Source organism: Neodiprion lecontei, chromosome 2, assembly GCF_021901455.1.
Source record: "Neodiprion lecontei isolate iyNeoLeco1 chromosome 2, iyNeoLeco1.1, whole genome shotgun sequence".
Classification (NCBI taxonomy): domain Eukaryota; kingdom Metazoa; phylum Arthropoda; class Insecta; order Hymenoptera; family Diprionidae; genus Neodiprion; species Neodiprion lecontei.
The window spans coordinates 11,066,224-11,085,925 of record NC_060261.1 but is presented as its reverse complement, the minus strand read 5'-3'; the positions used below and the strand labels follow the sequence as shown (position 1 = coordinate 11,085,925).

The 19,702-nt window shown below is 34.3% G+C and overlaps 3 protein-coding genes across 7 annotated transcripts; 2 read left to right on the top strand and 1 right to left on the bottom strand.

Annotated features, from left to right (window-relative positions):
• Positions 1 to 1,182: 1,182 nt before the first annotated feature.
• Positions 1,183 to 5,242, top strand: LOC107222155. The gene is made up of 2 exons (XM_015661397.2): positions 1,183 to 2,686; positions 3,297 to 5,242. The coding sequence occupies exons 1-2, from the start codon at positions 1,865 to 1,867 to the stop codon at positions 3,510 to 3,512; spliced, it is 1,038 nt and encodes a 345-aa protein (XP_015516883.2). The 5' UTR covers positions 1,183 to 1,864; the 3' UTR covers positions 3,513 to 5,242.
• LOC107222124 (WW domain-binding protein 2) lies at positions 4,745 to 16,481 on the bottom strand. Of its 4 annotated transcripts, none has more exons than XR_006902715.1 (7): positions 16,279 to 16,474; positions 14,324 to 14,658; positions 13,847 to 13,999; positions 12,694 to 12,906; positions 7,885 to 7,970; positions 6,903 to 7,718; positions 4,745 to 6,628 (listed from the first exon to the last, which is right to left on the bottom strand). XR_006902715.1 is itself a non-coding variant. In XM_015661366.2 (6 exons), the coding sequence occupies exons 1-6, from the start codon at positions 16,332 to 16,334 to the stop codon at positions 7,671 to 7,673; spliced, it is 891 nt and encodes a 296-aa protein (XP_015516852.1). In that variant the 5' UTR covers positions 16,335 to 16,474; the 3' UTR covers positions 4,745 to 7,670. The 4 variants fall into 4 exon arrangements, 2 of the variants coding, with proteins under 2 accessions (XP_015516852.1, XP_015516844.1); XR_006902716.1 differs by having other exon boundaries at positions 7,468 to 7,718; XM_015661366.2 differs by having other exon boundaries at positions 4,745 to 7,718.
• A 266-nt stretch (positions 16,482 to 16,747) lies between these two features.
• LOC124292794 lies at positions 16,748 to 18,476 on the top strand. 2 transcript variants are annotated; one of them, XM_046730738.1, is made up of 4 exons: positions 16,748 to 16,801; positions 16,899 to 16,980; positions 17,197 to 17,439; positions 17,507 to 18,476. In XM_046730738.1, the coding sequence occupies exons 2-4, from the start codon at positions 16,919 to 16,921 to the stop codon at positions 17,691 to 17,693; spliced, it is 492 nt and encodes a 163-aa protein (XP_046586694.1). In that variant the 5' UTR covers positions 16,748 to 16,801; positions 16,899 to 16,918; the 3' UTR covers positions 17,694 to 18,476. The 2 variants fall into 2 exon arrangements, with proteins under 2 accessions (XP_046586694.1, XP_046586693.1); XM_046730737.1 differs by lacking the exon at positions 16,748 to 16,801 and having other exon boundaries at positions 16,846 to 16,980; positions 17,507 to 17,682; positions 18,225 to 18,476.
• The last annotated feature ends 1,226 nt before the right edge of the window (positions 18,477 to 19,702 follow it).

Sequence of the window (19,702 nt, the reverse complement as noted above, 5' to 3'; positions counted from 1 at the left end):
GTATCATCCCGTCAACTAAATATATATTTCACTTATTTAATGCGAATTACAAGTGTTTCTGTAAGAAACTTGTATGCCGAGCAAACATTATTTATTCGAATAAGGATAGCTTATAAATACACTATGCCAATTTAGGGTGATACTATAATTGTGATGGAGGAAGTACAGTTTAGCCAAGATGTGACCCATGTTCTGGCTGTTGCCGAAGTGATACCCTCATGTAACAGAACAGATTGCATAGCCCTGCGTCCTGGTTTACGTCATGGTTATGCCTATAGATCAAGTCAACTCTGTATATGTTTGAATACACGCTGCTGTGGGGTCAAGTGCTCTGGAGTATCAAGCCTGTTCTAAATATTTATGCAAGCAGTTCCGCCGCTTTCGCTTCGAAAACAATCAACTGAAAATCAAGGAAATTCGAAATCTGCGTATATTAATCAAAATTTACGTGTCCGTTAAAGCTGAAGATTGAAAAAATGTTCATAGAAAACTCATATTTTTCAGATCTTCGTTTTACATCGCAAATCCAAAAAAAATCGAACTTTTGAAATTTCAGCGTATTTTGCGCCAGTATCGCGTCATGAAAAATTCTAATGAAACTATCAAGAATTCAAATTCCGAATAGGTTTATAGAAAATTTCAGAAAATATATTTCGCCAGGGAACGGATGAATGAGATTCTAGAAACGTTATAATAAGCGACACGCCGCACTCCCTCGCATATCTCAACAAAAAGCATGAAGGTCCACATCTGTTTAGTATCCGAAGACAGGAAACGCCTGATTAACGCGACTTCCAGTTACTCCGGTTACGATTCAGCTGCTTCAGCTCCAGCATCCCCCACTATATTCAAATTTGAATGGTTGATGCATCATCATTCGAGGGGTACTGCGTAGTGTTTGGTCACGTGACCTAGCTCTGAGCCTTGGGCCAATCGGAAGCCGTGACTTGAGTCACGTGATCAGTGTTCTCGTGGCTGCGCGCGACGAGGTAAACACACACGCATGCCTACGCAGACTGGGCATGTGTATACATACCTATATCACATTCAGGGTAATACGCCGTGCTTGAGCACGGAGTGAACATCGCAAGAGGTTCAATATATTGTTATTATTTTTGTGCTTCAAGCTCAGCGCTCTGGACTAAAGAGCCTGCAACCTTATGCCATGTCTTTTCAGTGCTCTTCAGACCTGTACCAAGGACGGGTTCCCGGTTATGGATCCGCCTATCGCGTGTTAACGATCATGTGCATGCGATAATGGGATGGCAGTGGGTGATGTCAATCGATTAATGACGTTTGATCAAGTTTCTTTGCCTTTATTTTACGGAAAATATTCACCAAAAACGAAGTACCATCTGTTTTAAATTAAGCGAACGGACTGCTTGTTTGTCATGGGTACTTTAATGCATGTTTGTCCTTAGAAGAAAAAAAAGGAACGTCGACGCGCGTGATTTTCATTCAAAATATATAACGTCATTGCGCAATCCGCAGGTATTTGAGTTTCGTGGGTAAAATTTTAAGTACGACGAGCGGAATAATAACCTTAAGTGGGACAATTAACGGCACACAGATCAACATAGATATACGGCTGCAAGGCTGTTTTCGAAACAAAAGAAAACCGTATGTTAGGAATTCCGTGATGAGCGATTGTTATGGATTTACGGATGAGTGAGGAATGCATGAAATGTAGCGAACGAAACTCGGATCACGTGGGAAGGAGAAGGATTATTATGACCTTTAAACAACGAAGTATTATTTAAGCAAAGTTAAATGATTACGCACACTTTGGAATTAACAAACCGTAATTGCTTTATAACTACGAAGCGTTATAATATGCATAACAACGATCAACGCATTGAAAATAATGACGAAAACGTGCGCAATGTTGACCAAAGGCGTTTACGGCGACTCCGAAAAGGATGAAAAAGCGTTAGAAATAATACAAGAGGCTTTTATAGCGCTGAATGCCAATTACATGAGACGAGGAGCTCGTCTAATTGATCTACGAGAGCGATCAATAATCGCCACTGTCGAAGTGGGCAAAAAGAAATGTAACAATATAATTCCTCAATTAAAATATTCCAAGAAACTGTTTACAGCGGCATTTTTTACCCTACTCAGTTACTGTTTATTGTCAGAAAATTTGTCTGCCAATTTTGCACTCAAATATGCACTGGGAACTCGCTGCTTGGTACCGAACAATTATTTCGTTTGGGAATTCACCCGGCCTGTTTCGACGTGTGAATTTTGTCGCGGTATAGACTCCGCCCTAATTCTTCCCAATCTGACAAGAGAAGAATTCAAACGCTATGCATACTCGTCAAGACCGATGGTGATAAAAAATGCGGCAGGTCATTGGCCGGCGAAAAAAGTGTTCAGCCTATACTTCTTTAGGAATCTCTACGAGAGTATCGAAGGCGCTTACGAAAGTGTTCAGGAGGAATGCCAATTCCTTCATTTTAAAAGTAACTTTGCGAGCCTCAAAGAAGTCTTCGCAATGAGCGATCGAAGGGCCCTTAATTTGCCTGGGGAACAGCCCTGGTATGTCGGATGGAAAAATTGTCACCCCCAGGTGCTGGAAATTATGAAAGAATTTTATCAAACTCCGCACTTCTTGCCTCAAGATGCCGAAGTACCGCACACCAATTACGTTTTTCTTGGATACGAACAAGGCGCTGTTATGCATGTGAGTTTCTCGATGCTTAAAGCCAAAGAAACAACAAGAGCAAAGTTTGCAACGTTAACACAGCAACATTATGCGAATATGAAAGTCAGATATGTTATATTTGATAGAAAAGTATTTCTGATTATTTACTAGTTGTTAACTTTAACCAACTAATAAGAAGTCTTACACACTCTTATGTGCATTCATCGTGTTTTGATTATTTTCACGTAATTTGAACATTTTCAGAAATGAGATTGAGATTTTATGAATAGTTATCGCATACTGTTTTTTTAAAGTATCTCTTGACAATTTCAGTACATAAGAGTCTGAGATAATCAGAGTTTATAGTAGGTACAGAATTCAGAATGATTCAAATATACGCTCAAAAAAATATTCAGAAATTTTTTACTGCCGGAACAACTATTTAATTTTTCAGGAACGGTAGAGAATCTGAATTCTTCTCCAAGCAATTGTTACGTTAACGTTACAAACTCTTCACATTGTGAATAAAACATTATGAGTATAAGAAATCATTTGATTAGCAAATTACATAAATATTTTCAGGTATGTGAATTTGAAGTTCTCGTTTAATTTCATTTGAAAAATTAGTGCTTTATGTTTTTTATTCTAGCTGGATTACATACCACGTTTGATGTGGCAGGGTCAGGTACTGGGAAGCAAAACTTGGTCAGTAGCACCGACGCCAGAATGTGACAAAGTTTGTAAGAAATTTGACTTCTCCGTTAATGCCGGGGACATAATTCTGTTGGACACCAGAGTTTGGTATCATGGCACCAACGTCAAGGACGGGCAGTTCAGTTTAACTGTAACGTCTGAATACGGATAGGTTTGAAACTGAGCCTATTACCTCGACAATAATTAATTGTACATATGCAATTTTCTTCGGGCTACCTAGAATGATAGGTAGTCAAATATTTTTAATCAAATTTTTCATAATTCCATAGCCGTTTAAATCGTAGATTTAGAAAGAGCCATTGGCTACTGGATTACGAGCCATTACGAGTAGCACTCTTTTTCAAATCTTCGATTTACTTTTGTACTCGTACAAAGCAACCCTTTCTTTGCATTCCATTTGAAGAGAACTTTTACAACTGTTTAAAATCGTCTTGCCAATATATTTTAATGAAAGTCCGCAATGAAGGGAAAATGGCGTAATTTTCCCAAGAATCAGGGTTTCAAATAACTGCCCCGATGACACAGGGTAAACTATATGTGCAAACCCGTAGGAATATATAATATATATACATACATACTATACTATATACATGAAAATTATATGTTTACACAAACATGCAAAGACTGTTAATTCTCAGAAAATCGAATCTTTAGAAGTAAAACCGATCTTTGCAATAGTATTATTTTTTTAAATTTGTTGCTGATATATTATAGTATCTTAAGAGATCTGAGAAATGATTGATTCTTCTTTAATCCACTAAAAGTTAAGATCATATATACTAAAAGTGCCTGAGTTTTTCCAAATATACAAAGTGCCATGATAGTTGGCGTTTTCCAAATGATTAAAAAGTAAATATTCGTTCTTGATTGTGTATTAGCTTTTAAACGTAGAGAAGATTGCAGTGTAACTGGTGTGATTGATTATTTTCGTTTCGTTGTGCGATTTCTCTTTCCCGTACATAGATTAGGATGTTTCGTTTGGAAGTAACTTTTCTTTATTTGCTCTCTTTTGAAAAACTTGTAAGATATCCCTTTAAATCCACCTTGAATCCAATTTTAAAATGTAGCTTTCGGACACCAAAGCTTTTCCATTTAAGTAGCATGGAGAAAATGTAATTTCATTACAATCAATTTTTATGATGGGAGTGAAAAACAGAAATTTGCTACCACATGAAACACAATTAATGCACATACATTGTATACATGCGCCTTCCTAAAAAATGCCATTTATCGTGCCATGTTGGAGTCAATTTCAGCACACTCAAATCTACACTGTAATTTTGTAATGCCAGCAGTAAAATGGGCTACTGTCGTAACGTAGAATAGATAATAATTCTTTTTTTTTATTTCCACGTTCGTTGTGTTGTATTTTTTCATTACAGCTCAAACAAAACATGCTCACTAGAAAAATATGTATAAAATTCGATAAGTGACGAGAAATTGTCTCCGTCAAATAGGCTTGTACAATATTTCTTTACCTGTTGTTTTAATCACACTTGTATGTTTACGTACCTGTAATCTATGTCAACTGTGTGACCAATGTGAAATGAAAAATTTATATTTAATGTATGCCTGCACAAAATATTCACAAATCTCTTGATAAGTAAGTATTTATATGTATAATAATGGCGTTAAAAGAACCATTCCAAATTTTATGTAACTCGTTATGAAATGTGTCAGTATCTGGAAAGACTGACGGTGCTACAAATTTTTAATATCTTAAATTTTCCAATTTAAGAATCGTAATAATATAAAATCAAAATCTTTGACCTTTGATTTTACCCATATAACTGTTGATACTATTTTTTCTTATACAAATAATTATATTATACATAAGTATTATTGTACGCCACTCAAATAAAGTGTTTATACAATCAAAAATATTTAATTTATATCAGACTTGTACACAATCAAGAGATTTTCAACGCACGTGAGTTCAAACAGAAGGATATTATGACAACAAAGGTTTTAATTAACTCAGAAAGCTTCGGTAAGTTAATTTTTCAACATTCATTATGAATTCATGTGTGAATTGAATTGGCTTCTCAATTTCCTATTTTGTTGAAATCTCCAATTATAAAACGAATATTTTCAATATGTTACCACAAAAACAACAATTTTCATGAGAAGTATTTTAAAAAAAAGTAAGAAGTACTTTAAGAGTTAAAATATTTGAACACTTGATTATTGTGGATAAAATTTTTTTTAAATTATGTCTCGAGGTCAGACAGGATTTAGAATAAACTTCAAATTGCTGCCGACTTTACACAAGCTGCTTTTTATTTTAGTAAATACATATACTGCATTGGTTAACTGTACAATACGAAAGTGCTTACAACATATACTGCCGTATTCTCGCTGATTCGTAATCATTGAAGTCAATTACACTAGTTTTATCACAATCACCAAATGGTCAAAGTAGTTTGAGAAAATTTCTTCCGTGGAATTTAGAACAATGACGTATAATCCAAAATTCGATACAATCCAAGGTTTTATATGACTCATAATATGTCGTAATTATCTGTTTTAATTCACTTCACCGAAGAATGTTACAGAAAATAATCACTCACGATGACTCAAGTTTGAGTGGACCGTTATCGTCTGAATAAACATAAAGTTTATAAAATAGAAAAAAATCGGAGAAATCAAACGTCTTCGAGAATGTTATTTGCGCGAATGATAGTGAATGCAACAATATCCCTACTACATGATAGCAATGAATCTGGGTAACTTATAATTAGAATAACACAAACTAAGATATCATAATTTGTAAAACAGATTCTCATAATCAGAACATTTGAAAGGATCAAACTCTGATACTTTTAAACTGATTCTAATGTTTTTGGGCTAATATTTTTGCCTGCCAGATCATCAAATATGGTCTAAAAAACATACAAAAAATACAGAAAATCTCGAGGCAAATTGTTCATATCTTAGGTTGCGTCATTCGAATTTTTTCAGAATCATTTCTATAACAAGACGGCGTTTCATCAGTTTATCCCAACATTAAACGTTTTTTTTTTCTTTCTTCCTACTCACCCAAATTTTAATTCTGACAGTGCGGTCTACTCATCCTTAAGCAAACAAGAAAGTAAATGTTACAGGCGCAAAAGTATTAAAAATTACATCGCAGCTCCAAGGATTGCATTACTAATTTGACGCAGTCAGTCTACATCTTCAACTTTATACAGTAGAAACCCTCCGAGCCTCTTTCACAAATAAATGTTTCATCTATGTATCCAGTCAGATATGTCGGAGTGTGCAGAACTGCAAAATATATAAATTAACATCACGTAGCAATAAATTTTTTTAAAAGTAAAAATAACACTAGCAGGAAAGCTTTCTTAGTTTCTAAATTATGTACAAATCACAGATTCTTTAATACCTTCTAAAATATAAGATTCGATATTTAAATACACTGGCAGCTCACATTTTTTTTTTTTTTTTATTTAACCCATAGAAACGGTTATTCAACAAAACCCCCAAATATATTATGAGAAGATAGAAAATTTCATGTGAAATGTATTAGATATTTTGTTACCTCTGAAATCACGCTTCAAGTTTGTAATTTAAAAAATCAATTTTGATAATTCCGCAAATCCGAACATCCAGAGAATTTCTACTGTGATAAGTGAAGCTCGATACGAATGCTGTGAATGTTTAATAAATAAGCGTTTAGAATCGTATGGACTCTACAAATGCGTATATGTTAATACCTATGTGCATATAATATATTGTTTTTTTTTTTTTTTTTTTTTATTACTATACACAATGTTTTGATCGCTAATTTTATCAGATAATCAAATAACATCAGTATGTTAGCGGTATTATATTGCATTACTAAGATATACAGATTTATACATCTTCACATATATTATAATATAATATGTATGATTAAAAATTTACAGAGAATTTACATTTCCCAAATCATACGGAAAATACTCAACATAATATATTTATTAAACATTTATAATAGTTTATTAAAAACGGTGCGATAAATTTGCTGCTTTTAAAATGGAAAAGTATGAAGATGAATAAAAGTAAAATAAGGAGCATCAAAGTAAAAAGTTATTTCGTTCCACTCATTTATACATGCGTATAATTACCGATATTCAGGATTAACATGGAGCACAATACAATCTGGAATAACAACTCGATTGTTTAATGCGTGATGTGTTAAATTAGAATTTTATATATCCAACGGTGCTAGGTATCGGAATGTGTGTGCTTGTTTCGGATAAAGCACGACTTTGAAAGCTCTTTATTAGTACAGAAATCGTGGCGAATGATCCCTCACTAAAAACGCGTCTCACTGTTCTTTCTTATCCGTTGCCTGTTGGTAACTCGGGGGGCTTTCCTAAAAATATGAGTATTGTAATTGAAAAAAATTAACAAATCGACTCTAGTTGTTCGACTATTCATCGATGTGAAATAACACGTCAGAAATTACCAGAAAAAAAATTAAATCATTATGAAATCTGCACTTGTTCTGAAATCTGGAGGTTTGATATAAAAATACTTACGTAGTAAGCGGGTGGTGGAACGTAAGCGCATTGAGGCCTATTTGGATCATAGTACGCGCTTTGCGCAGCCTCCGCAGCTTTTGCATCTATGGAAAAAATATAGGTATTATATTAATACAAACAACTCACTCCATAGGTGATATTTGGGGATGAAAGGGCTGTAATGTCTGAATCGAAATTTAGGAAAAGAGTAAAAAAGTTTTTAAAAAGTCAGTCGCAGTGTGTTACTTGTGCCAATGAAGGTAAACGCTAGTTAAACAACATCCTCGATATGTAGGGGAAATAATTTTGAGCAAATATGACCGACACAAACAAAGATATCAAGAATTCACGAAAATGTTTTTTGACAAGAACGTTGGAAATGATTTAATTCTGGTGTTTTTGGATCCAATTCTAATATTTTTTGACTAATTTTGGCACTACCTAAATGTAAAAAAAAATTCAGGCGATCTTTGTAAATCTTTATGGCGGATACAATAAGTCTAAAAACATTATAATCGGATAAAAGATAACCGAGTTCGTTTATTTTGAACGTTTGTATTATAAACCTTTCCTTCAAATTATTTATAACTCAGCATGTTTTATCCAAATTGGCTCAGCTTTATTTCTATTACATAGTAGAGATGGTTTTATACGCGTTCGCTATCATCAACACTAGTAAAATTGCAGTGTATACGTTTCTCTTTATTTTTTCCCAAAATTTTATTCACACGACACTGCCAATTCATCCTTAATGTAATTTAAAATTAGGTGAATTACAAATTTCTACAGATCACTCACAAGGATATGCTTTGGGTACCACAGTTTTTGTTTGTTGAGGCATAACGTGTTAGCTTTGAAAACTTAGAAATTATGCCACAGGCTTTATTACCAGTAATAAATGTTTGTATGAAGTTTCCTTCGTACCCATTCACACTGAGTCAGCTCTTAGGACAATCGTGCGAGAATTATTCCATGCATGCATCAGGTATATTTACGAGTATCGTTTACCGGAAGGATATTCAGAAATTAATGAAACCGGATTATTTTTAACTAGCAAGGATTAAGAGGCTAATAAATTAGAATTTGTCGTTACAAATTACAGGATTTAATTAACTTGGCAAAACTGATTTGCAAAAACTCAGCGGTAATAAACTGTGATAAATCTAACTTGTTTCAATAATAAAGTGATTTAACGGATAAAATGTTCAACACTAATGCACTGGCAAACAGGAAAATTCTTCACTCTTCCAGAAGTTCGCAAGCAGTTATGCAAATCAGGCGAATAAAACGTGTTACGACGTCATAACAAGTCAACATTTAATTCACGAGTTATTTACACGACAGAGCACTGCACAAAATGGAAAAATATTTTTCACATATAAAGAAAGTTTTCGACACTGCATTCAACTTGAGAATTCAACTCCTAATTTCCGTGTCTTTAAATGTTTTCAAATAATGCAGCAATAATGCCACCTATTTCTTTATAACAAAGCTTGAGTAATAAATTTGATCAATGCTACATCGAGCTATGTTGGAACGTTACGCGGAAGCCATGAGATAATAACTGAGCTGAGAGAGTGAAAGCAAATCTTATGCCGGATCAGCTGAAAAACTATTATGCAATGGCGTTGAGTAATGTGAGGCAAGCTTAAGTGTAGGAGGTATATTACTTTCTCTACATTACTAAAGACCTCAATACATTGATATTCACTTCTGATTTGCATGAATGCATACTTGGGTTCCAATTTTTTTTTTTTTTTTATTTCCACCAAAACTTCACTGTCAGTGTTTACCGAAAGTTATGGAATTTTTGTAACCCATCTCGACCATGCATATGACGGTGTTTCGTTTGGAATAGAAAAAAACTAAAGAAATATCCTTCCACGAAGAATTTTCGTGTTCAAACGAAACATCGTAATGCCCTTGTTAATTTAAATGTGAGGTAGATTCAGTCAAAGAAAAAACACAAATGTTTTTACCGATACTATAAATTGCGGTACAACTTGACTTGTTTCAGTAAGATATACTCACCTTCGAACGAGAACCCCTCGGAATAAAAGGTAACAGGTTTCAGATGCTATAAATTATTGTTAAACAAGAAGAGAATTTATGGGAAAACTCGATGAATTGCGATTTTTTAAAATCTTTTTCAAGTTCCAACGTTTTTGCTCTGTGAGATTTGCAGTTATGTTCAGATTCAACCCAATAGAAAAAAAAAAAAAAAAGAAAGAAGAATTGGTTTGCGCAACCAGTAATATTTTTATTTCGAGGGTTTGCCGTTTTAAAGTGAGCATCTCCTTTGTCAGCTTTAGTACCTGATTGCAGGATTATGAAATTTTAAAGATGAAACGTTGAAAAATTTTTTTTTCTACATACGATTGTTCGTACGTAGAAAAATGAATGAAGTACTTGAGAAATGAAATATTTTTATGTTAACAGAAACATTTTTGCGGCTTTCGAAGTGATGCACAAAGAATAATTATATACACGATTTAATTTTTTCGTGTTAAACGGTGATACTTAGTAATTTCCAGACTTGATTAACGATGTATGCTGTTGAAAGGGACAAATAAAAACAGCAATTGATGTACAACATTTATATTTTAATTATTGGTTTTCGTAAAGCTATGACATTATATGACAACATACAACAGCATTATTAAAACATTTCAGTAAATACTATCAGGATTTAAGAATATCAGAAGTATAATTAAAAACGATTTCTGAAGTGATTCTTTTTTTATGTAAAGAAAAATGAAATATTGGAATATATAGATAAGGCCCCAAAAATGTTTATTTGCGAAGTATATCATTCTGAGGTGCGGAATTTATAAAAAGTAGCTTACGATTTATGTGAAAATATAATAAATATCAAGCAGTAAGAGTATTATATTCAATACTGCTGACAGTCTAATTCTCAGTCACACGAAAAATTAAAAAATCCAAAATAAAAATCATCGAAATGATACCAATCGAGTTTTAGTACAATTTAGATAGAAATATTGATGTCAAATTACAAAATTGAAATACGAATATAAATTGATCTAAAATCTAATTTACGTACTTGTAATAACTATAGTTATAATAATAATAATAATAATATGGCCCCGTGATTAGATTACCGATTATAGAAGAGTTTGAATACAGTATTTTTATGGAAAAATTTGAGAGGAACTCCTGATGCCAAATGTCTTCATGGGAGGGAGAAAAAAAAAGCAATAAAACTAGCCTAATCTCTGATCAATAGTTATTGATTGGAAAATTATGACACAAGCGACTGATCGATATTTGTTACAGGTAAAAAAAACGACAATCTTTGCCAAGGCTAAACCAAAATTCATTAACCAATTCCAAAAACAGACTTATCTGGTTGGTATTGAAACGAGACAATTTATTGTGTTATATTCTTTTTCGGAAAAATGGATCAGGCGAGCGATCAATGAATGTACAACATAATCAAGTCACTGATCGTAAATTGATCACTAATCATGAAACGAAAGTCAACAAACAGAAATGACGAATACCACAAAACATGTCAATTTTTGTAGTAGTTAGACACGTCGGCAAAGTCTCTATTTCATTTTAATCGCTAGATTGGCTTCGTAGCTGCTTTACTATTTCGCGTGATACATTTTGCCGAACTCTAGATTTTAGAATAGATTTCGAGGTTCTAAATCTGCATATTCTTTATTTATTTCTAATAAAACCGAATAACGCTATAAAGTTATTTTAAAAGTTACGGCGGTTGTTAAGGATAAATCCACAGTAAAATCTGCATTAAAAGATAGAAAATGAGTAAAAATCATTAAAATAATCTCCAGAAATGTTATTTGCGCCACTGATAGTGAGCACAAGTGAAATGCTATCTGTATGATGCAAAAATAAATAAAAAATGAACTGGAGCTATTTTGGATAAAACCAACTCGGTTCGTCACGTAACTTGGGTTTTACTTATCAGATTTTAATATTTCTGGGCTTATTTTTATCACGACAAAGATCTCCAAATATCATCTGAAACTTTTTTTTACCGGCAGTTGTCTCTTGATTAGATAACAATAGCCTTATGCAAGTACGATACAACAATTAGATTCACACGTTATAATTATAGCATCGATAATTATATGTGTTGTAAAATTTTTTGAATGTTTATGAGACAAGTTATGGGGATTTGGTTGGTGAGTAAAGTGAGCCCAAAAATGTTAGAATCGGATCAAAAACACTAAAATTTAATCATTTTAAACGTTGTAACATTAAAAATTTTTTTTCAATTCCTGATCCCTATGTTTTACCTCGTTTTCTAAATTTTAATTCAGAGGTTCCAGCTGATTTTATCCTTAATGTGCTCAGCTGAATTCCATCAATTTGTGATAAATTCTATGATAACCGAACTGACGATTATGATAAGAAATGACCGAAGCTTTACATTGATTTTAAGAAATGACTTGTTACTGTTAAAATTGAACTTCTGTTAGAGTTCCAAAGGCCAGAGCGATCTTTGACATGTGATTATTCGGAGCCTAAACTCGCTGAATAAGAATGATTTACAGATTGTAATAAGCACGGATATTACCATGAGCTCGGTGCAATTCTAGTAGGGCTTTGGCTTCTGGTAAATACCGGCTGTGCCGTAATATCCTCCTTGCTGATTTTGTGGATTTTGAGGATATTGCGAATATTGGGGTGGATTCTGCGAGTATTGGGGCGGATTTTGCAAATACTGAGCTGGATTCGGATGATATTGGGGTGGATTTTGGGAATATTGAGAAAACTGGGGTGGGATTGGCTGATAATTATTGTAACTAGGCTGTCCGTAACTTGGATACGCACCTCCTTGAGACATTGATTGCGGATTGTAGCCTGGGTTCGCCCATCCCGGAGCTCCGTTAGATTGAGGCTGACCCCAGTTGCTTGGTTGCGCCGAATTCCCCCAAGCACTTGGCTGTGGCTGCTGTTGCGCAGCTCCGCCGCTGGCGTAACCTTGATAAGGACCATTGATGCCGGGATACGGTGGCGGAGAGTCCGTCATGTATACGCCATTCGCTGCGTAATAGCACAATGGTATTAATATACTTGCAAAATTATGAGCAAAGAATTCATGTTAACAATCAGCAACAAGGAGTCAGAAATAGATTGCTGAAAATGCAAAATTTTTTTATCGACACAATGTTTTGAAAGTTGATCGAGTTTCATGAATAAAAATATTTAATTCCATTGATTCATTTGTCCTAAAAGTTTATGAGCACTGAGAAATATTGTAGTCTATTTAATTTAAATAAATATATGGAATATAGTCAGGTTGGTTAAAAACGTGATGGAACGAAGGCTTATAAAGTGAAGCTGATCACGTTAAATACAATTTCAAAGCACTGAAATCTACAAAAAAAACTTTACAAACGTTAGCGAAATTACATTGTTCTATTTTTCTAGTAAAAAATCGATATAGATGTCAGATTCTGATAGCAAGTAGCTGGTTTTATTTAGTCTATGATTTATAACGATTTTGTACAATCGTTATAATTCACAGAGAATAAACTTTTATTTTAGCAAAAAACAGGGAAAAGTTGTTATTGCTTATTATTTGTTTATGTAATCTGCCACAGCTGTGCATATATTGCATCAAATTATTGAGAAAGACAAAGAAAGGCTCAAGTCTCGTGAAAAAAGGATTCTATTCATTAGTGTCAGAGGTGGAATATCATAATGTTAACATAACAATGTGAAAAATCTGATAAGTTATACTTTAAAGTTTGAATAGAGCAGCGCGTAATCATTATGTTAGCGTAAATCGTAAAAAGTAATATCAAAGTTGAGAAATATTATTATCTTGATGTACAATGCTTTGTTACATGAACAATAACAATGCAGACTTTGACTTTGTTAAATTCTGTGAAATTTCACATTTCCATGTTTTTCCAGGAGGTTGAAATCCTGTATCTACAACAAATTTCGTATTAAGTGCAAGCTAGAGAAGAATTTTCACCTGGTGGTTGTTCGGGGAAAACATTTGTCGGGGGTTGCCAGCCGTAATATCCACCTGGCGCAGCTTGATACGCTGGCGGAGGTGCGGCGTACCAGTCAGAAGTTGGCGGTTGATATGGTGGAGGTGCATCGAAACCAGGCCCATTGCGATTTGCTGAAAAATTTGAACATATATGTTGGTATAATTAGTGAAATTTTTACATTATCCAAAACTGATTTTCCATTTTTTGTCCTTGCTCCATGTACAAAGCAGATTCTAGATGAGAAAAGTAAGTGAAATGAAATGGTTAAGGTGTCTAACACTTTGATGAAATAGAATTAAAGGCAGTAGAATGAATCTGTGATGTGGAGTGATACTTGTAATTGATTATCGTTGATTCGATATTAATTCATTGTGATGTCGGAAACTGTGTTCTGACCGGTTTCAAATTTAAGATTTGTACAAGCTTTGCAAAGTGGGAACGATTGGATTACTGACCCATAGAAGCAGCCCTTAACATTGCTTGTCCAAACTCGATTGCTCCACCGTTTTTGAAGTGAAGTTTAAATTTGCATTCGCCAGTCCAATTGCCATTCGGTTGAGCTCGGCATTTTCCTTTTATGTAATTAGCGCCGAACATTGGTTGTTCTAATTCCACGTCGCTCAATGTGATGAAAGGAAAGCTGAATGATTGCATTCTTTCTTTTTGGTCCTTTGCGTTGAAAATCATACGGTGTGTAGTTAAGAAAAGTCTGCCTCGTTTTGATCCGATAAACTCAGGTTGATCCTGTCCGTGAAATTCCATCATGACATTGTCAGAAAAGAGAAGAATACTGCAACAGAGAATTTAACGATTCAGATATATGGAAAAATATTGAGCTTATTATCGAGTGAATTTTTGAATGGTTTCAATGATGAACCTTAAAATATAAGACAATACTTTTATTTGAGGAAGTTCTTATAAAGCCAGAAAATTAGCTCAATTTATTCATCATAGGGATTTCTTGTAATTGCCTGAAAATTTTTTTTACATATAAATATGTCCAAACTGGATGAAACTAAATTTGTGTAAATAACGTACAGAAGATGTTGATTGAATATCACAATTGAGAATTACAATTGTACGATAAAGAGTAAGATTTATTGATTGATTTTCAGCAAATTTGTGGGAATCTGGTCGGCAAGAGCAATGAGGGAAAAAAAAACAACAAAAAACATTAGAATCTTATTAAAAAAAAATATATTGTAATCATTTCAAATGTTTTAATTATGAAATTTTTTCTCAATCAATTATTGATACGGTAGCTTGTGTTATTCGAATTTGCTTGGATTGATTTCTATTACATAGGGCTGTTGTTTCATTCATGCTCAACGTGATCGACACAAATAACAATGCTGGAGATTGAATAGTTTTTTTTTTCCATTCCCTAACTTTTGATTCAGATTCTACAGCTCATTCATCCTTAATGACTCTTATAACCTTCAGACCGAACACAAACATTTACTAGCATCAAACAAACTAACTGATAAGTGGCTGATCTAGTAATGAAAGAGAAATATATCACATTCTTAGAGTATAAATTTTTACGATGAACGTAAACTCGCTTCTGATTCAACACTATTAAATCTCGGTTAATTTCTTTCATATTCTCCAGCGATTTCATAAGGATGACGTTGATAAGACTAACATAACGAAACATCGAATAAAGATTGGCATGTTTCACTTACTGAGCTCAGTGTGCATTGAATATCATAAATGAAAGATGCCATGAATGTTTACAGCCTTTTTGCTATAAATCAACTGCTACAAGAGGAAAATGTATGCATTGGAACATTTGAGATAAAGTTATTATCACGATGTGTAGTTTAGTATGTAATAAAATGATAATTTTTCTCCTCTTCTACAAATAACCATCTTACTTTCAAATAAAAAATTAACTGGTCAGATTCTGTTTGCATAGGTATTGCATATTCAAACACTATTTTATCATATGTAAAGTATCATCCTTGTTTCCAAAAATGTAGTTTCGTTGGCTATTACCAAAGTGCGCGATGCTTCAATATTAAATAATATCCCCCGAGTAACTAAACTCTTCATTAAGTTTGTGACACATAAGGAAAGATAGAACATAGATGTGTCATGATGAGGTTTTAACACTAATTGAATAGAACGAGAAAACAGAATTAAGCAATTACACAGTTGTGGCTAGTTTCAAATTTGCGGTTTGTTTGATCACGAGTATATATAACAATATTCTGAAAGTATGAATATGCAATAATAAAAAAGAGAAAAAGACAAAGGAATAATTTTTTAGATATGAGGCGGCGATTTGATATAGAGATATTGCGCCTTTAGTTAGAAAAGTCATTGCGAGAATATTCGACAGATAAATTCCGTGGTAGGCACATGCATGGTCTTGTTCATTTTTTAAAGCCTTGTATCCATGACTTACCATTCGCCGGAATGTATGAGGACCCCCCCGTTAGCATGAGCTGTGTTTAGAGACATTTTTCGACAATTTCAGCTCTTGCCAAGTCGCAAAAAAGTTACACGAACTTCGATGTTCCTATCACGCAATCAGCTGATCAACGATTTGTTGGATAGGCCGACAGTCAGCTTCGAGTAGTGCTCGCCGATTCGCTGTGATCGCTGTGATCACACGTGATCCAAGTGTCAAGCCATACTGTGAGTGCGTTCCGAAATTATCTGGCAGCACTAAAAACTCCCTAGGACAGAGGCAGAGCTACGTACAAACTTGCGAGCGCGAAAGAGATAAAGCATTATTGACACCAATACAAGCTATATTCGGAACGCACCTTGAATCTAGAATCTCATATGAACATATGATATTGGAGGTAGCCTCGCGTGTATAGACAGTATGGCGGAGGAATGAGATAGAGCAGTTATGGTATGTACACTGATATATATATACACTGGATTGGATTTAAGCGTGGTGCCGTCACGCCAATTGAACGGTAGCCATTTTGTACAGATTCTTGTCACTTCAGATATATATAAATATGTACGTGATATATGTATGTGTATATAATCGATTGTGTTGGAAAATTACAGTAACAATTATTGAGGTAACAATGAGTACCTGCGTTTTTTGCAAAACAAAGCAATCAAAATATTGTGGGCGATCATTTCACAAGTGAGTATACAACGCTGAAGCGTTCTGCAAATGATAACTTGCAGAGGTTATGTCAGCATACGAAGTATTTACTAATTATATTTAACGAGTATTATAACGTACGAATCGTGTCAGTAAAAATTCACAATATTTGAATTATGAACCGATCTTATTATAATTGAAATTGAAAACTCGGGTATTATTGACTCAGGGATTAAATTATAATTCGATATGTAGATTTCCCGTGAAAGATGTGTTGCGCCTTCAGCAGTGGTTAAAAGAAATGAAGAGGAAGGACTGGAAGCCAAACCGAAATAGCACATTGTGTTCGGCTCATTTTACAAATGACTGCTTTGATAGGACAGGATTCCTAATTACATTGAAAAAGAACAGTGTACCAACTATATTTGACAACCCAAAATCAGAGTGTTCATCTTGTCACCGATTAAGGGAATATGGACGTGGCTATTCATTCTTCAAGTAAGTACCGTTACTCAATGCAACATAACGTGTGAATTAATAAATTTAAACTTTGCTTGTTATGTAGGTTCCCATTGGATGAACCTGATATTATGGAGCAGTGGATCGCAAATATAAACATTGGTCCGTGGTCTCCATCAAGTGATAGCTTTCTGTGTTCCGACCACTTTGAACTCTCTTGCTTTCAGAAGAAAAGTAAAAATTATATAACTTTACGAAAAGGCAGTATCCCAATGTTATTTGGTAAGATCTGAAACTATTAATCCCTTTTAGGTCAGAGAAAACTCAGTGTGCATAAAGACACGTTGATGTGATGCACTATTGCGTCAATGTCGTCGAAGCGGTTAATTACCTACAGATTATAAAGTGCTCTGTTACAGAAAAATCGTGTGTGACACATTTCTGTGTATTTCCATTGTCGTTATTTATTAGTAACTTATCTGTAGGTGAAAACTTGCAGCAGACCGAATTTCAGGATGAATCCGATCGGCCCACCACAGTGAATGTAACCAAATTACATGAGCACCTACACATTTGTACCTGATTTGCATGCTCAGATATGTACATCTTTTTTATTTTCTTTTGATTGTGCTTGTAACTTTTTCTTCATGTGAATGGATTGTGGATTGATACTACTAATTATATTGTTGTGGTTTATCGCACGCAACTCTATAAAAATTCCTTAACGTTTGCAAGGAATGTTTTATTCTCCATATTTTTGAATAAAGTTTTTACTCACCCAATTCGATATAGTTTAATTCAAAACTTTTTTTACATGTCTTAAGCTCCACTTTGATGATCAATGGATGGTAAATGGATTCCCTAACGGTTGAATTAGTGTTATACAAATTTTTGAATAATCCGTATGAAATTCAGCCCACCATAGGATAAAGGATAATGGACGGAAACTTCTTAGAATTGAGGACTTCTTTTGAACATAAAGAAAAATCACGCTTAAATACAAGTTTTTCGTCATATTATTTAATGATCTTTTACATCATATAATTGTAAATAATAATATACCTTCGAAAAAATGATTTGTTCTTCATTTAATGTATCAAACATTATTTTACTCGTCAAAAACTTTTTTTGTGTGACGAATATATCGTTAGATTTAAATAGCATATTTTACGCAGTTCAAATCTAGCGCGCATTCTGTGACAACTTTCTGTACAAGATGGCGGAAATTCAAGTGTTCAATTGGACACACGAGCTTACACGTAGAGTATACGGTAATATCCAATCCAGTGTATATATATATCAGTGGGTATGTACAGCCTGTCTCTCTCACCCTAGAACCTAATTGGCCGACATGTTTTCTCTCAGGCAGTCAAATACAGAGAGAGACGGATTGTCTAGGGTAACCCGGGAACATGTGACTCGCCCTCATGGGTAGCTACCTCCAGTAGTAACTAGTAAGGCATATGCTCTGGCAACACGCTGTAGGATTCTCTGTGTTGCCAACATGACTGTCCAGTGTAAAAAATTAGCCGTGTCAGACTCATTGTCCCGAAGTGTACACCCGCGTAAGCCTGCAACGGGGCCTCTATCAGGACGTCCGCACTCGTTCGCTACCGAAATCTAACTACCCAAATCTGCGCGCTCGACGTTATCGGAGCCTCAAGCGGCACCCGCCTGCCCTCTGGTTTTGAGCGCCGAAACTACAGACTAATCAAGAGGCACTACACCTTAAGCTACACTGAACGCACTAGGCGTGAACACATGATATGACTCTGTTGTTATGAGTTTGTTGACTTTATTAGTTGACAATATACATGTTGAGTGGTTCATGAATAAAAAAATTGTTATAATATATCGATTGCGAGATCTCAAAATCTAATCCATTCAATCTCCAGATAATAATTTAATTCATTTCAAACTTTTCCATTACTGTAGAATGTTTTTTTATCAATGAGAATAACTCGTTTGTGACCCATGAACACTCTGAAACTTTGTCATCTTTCGATGAGTGGAATTCTTTAGCTTCGTAAAAAATTTGGACCATGATCGATCGTAGATATCAAGAACAAGGCCAGTTTTGGTATGGTAAGTGGTTACTTTTTTCACTATGAAAAATTACTGTTTTTTAATTAAGTCACTATGTGTCCCCTTTCATCACTAAACGATAACTTTTGTCACATTCTTCATCGGAAACAATTAGCTTCCTGTTTACATTCTGTATTATATAACTGGAGTTTCAGTTTTGAAATTTTTTACCTCCCCGAGGTTACAATCTTGGTTGCTCTTAAGGGCTCTTTTAGTT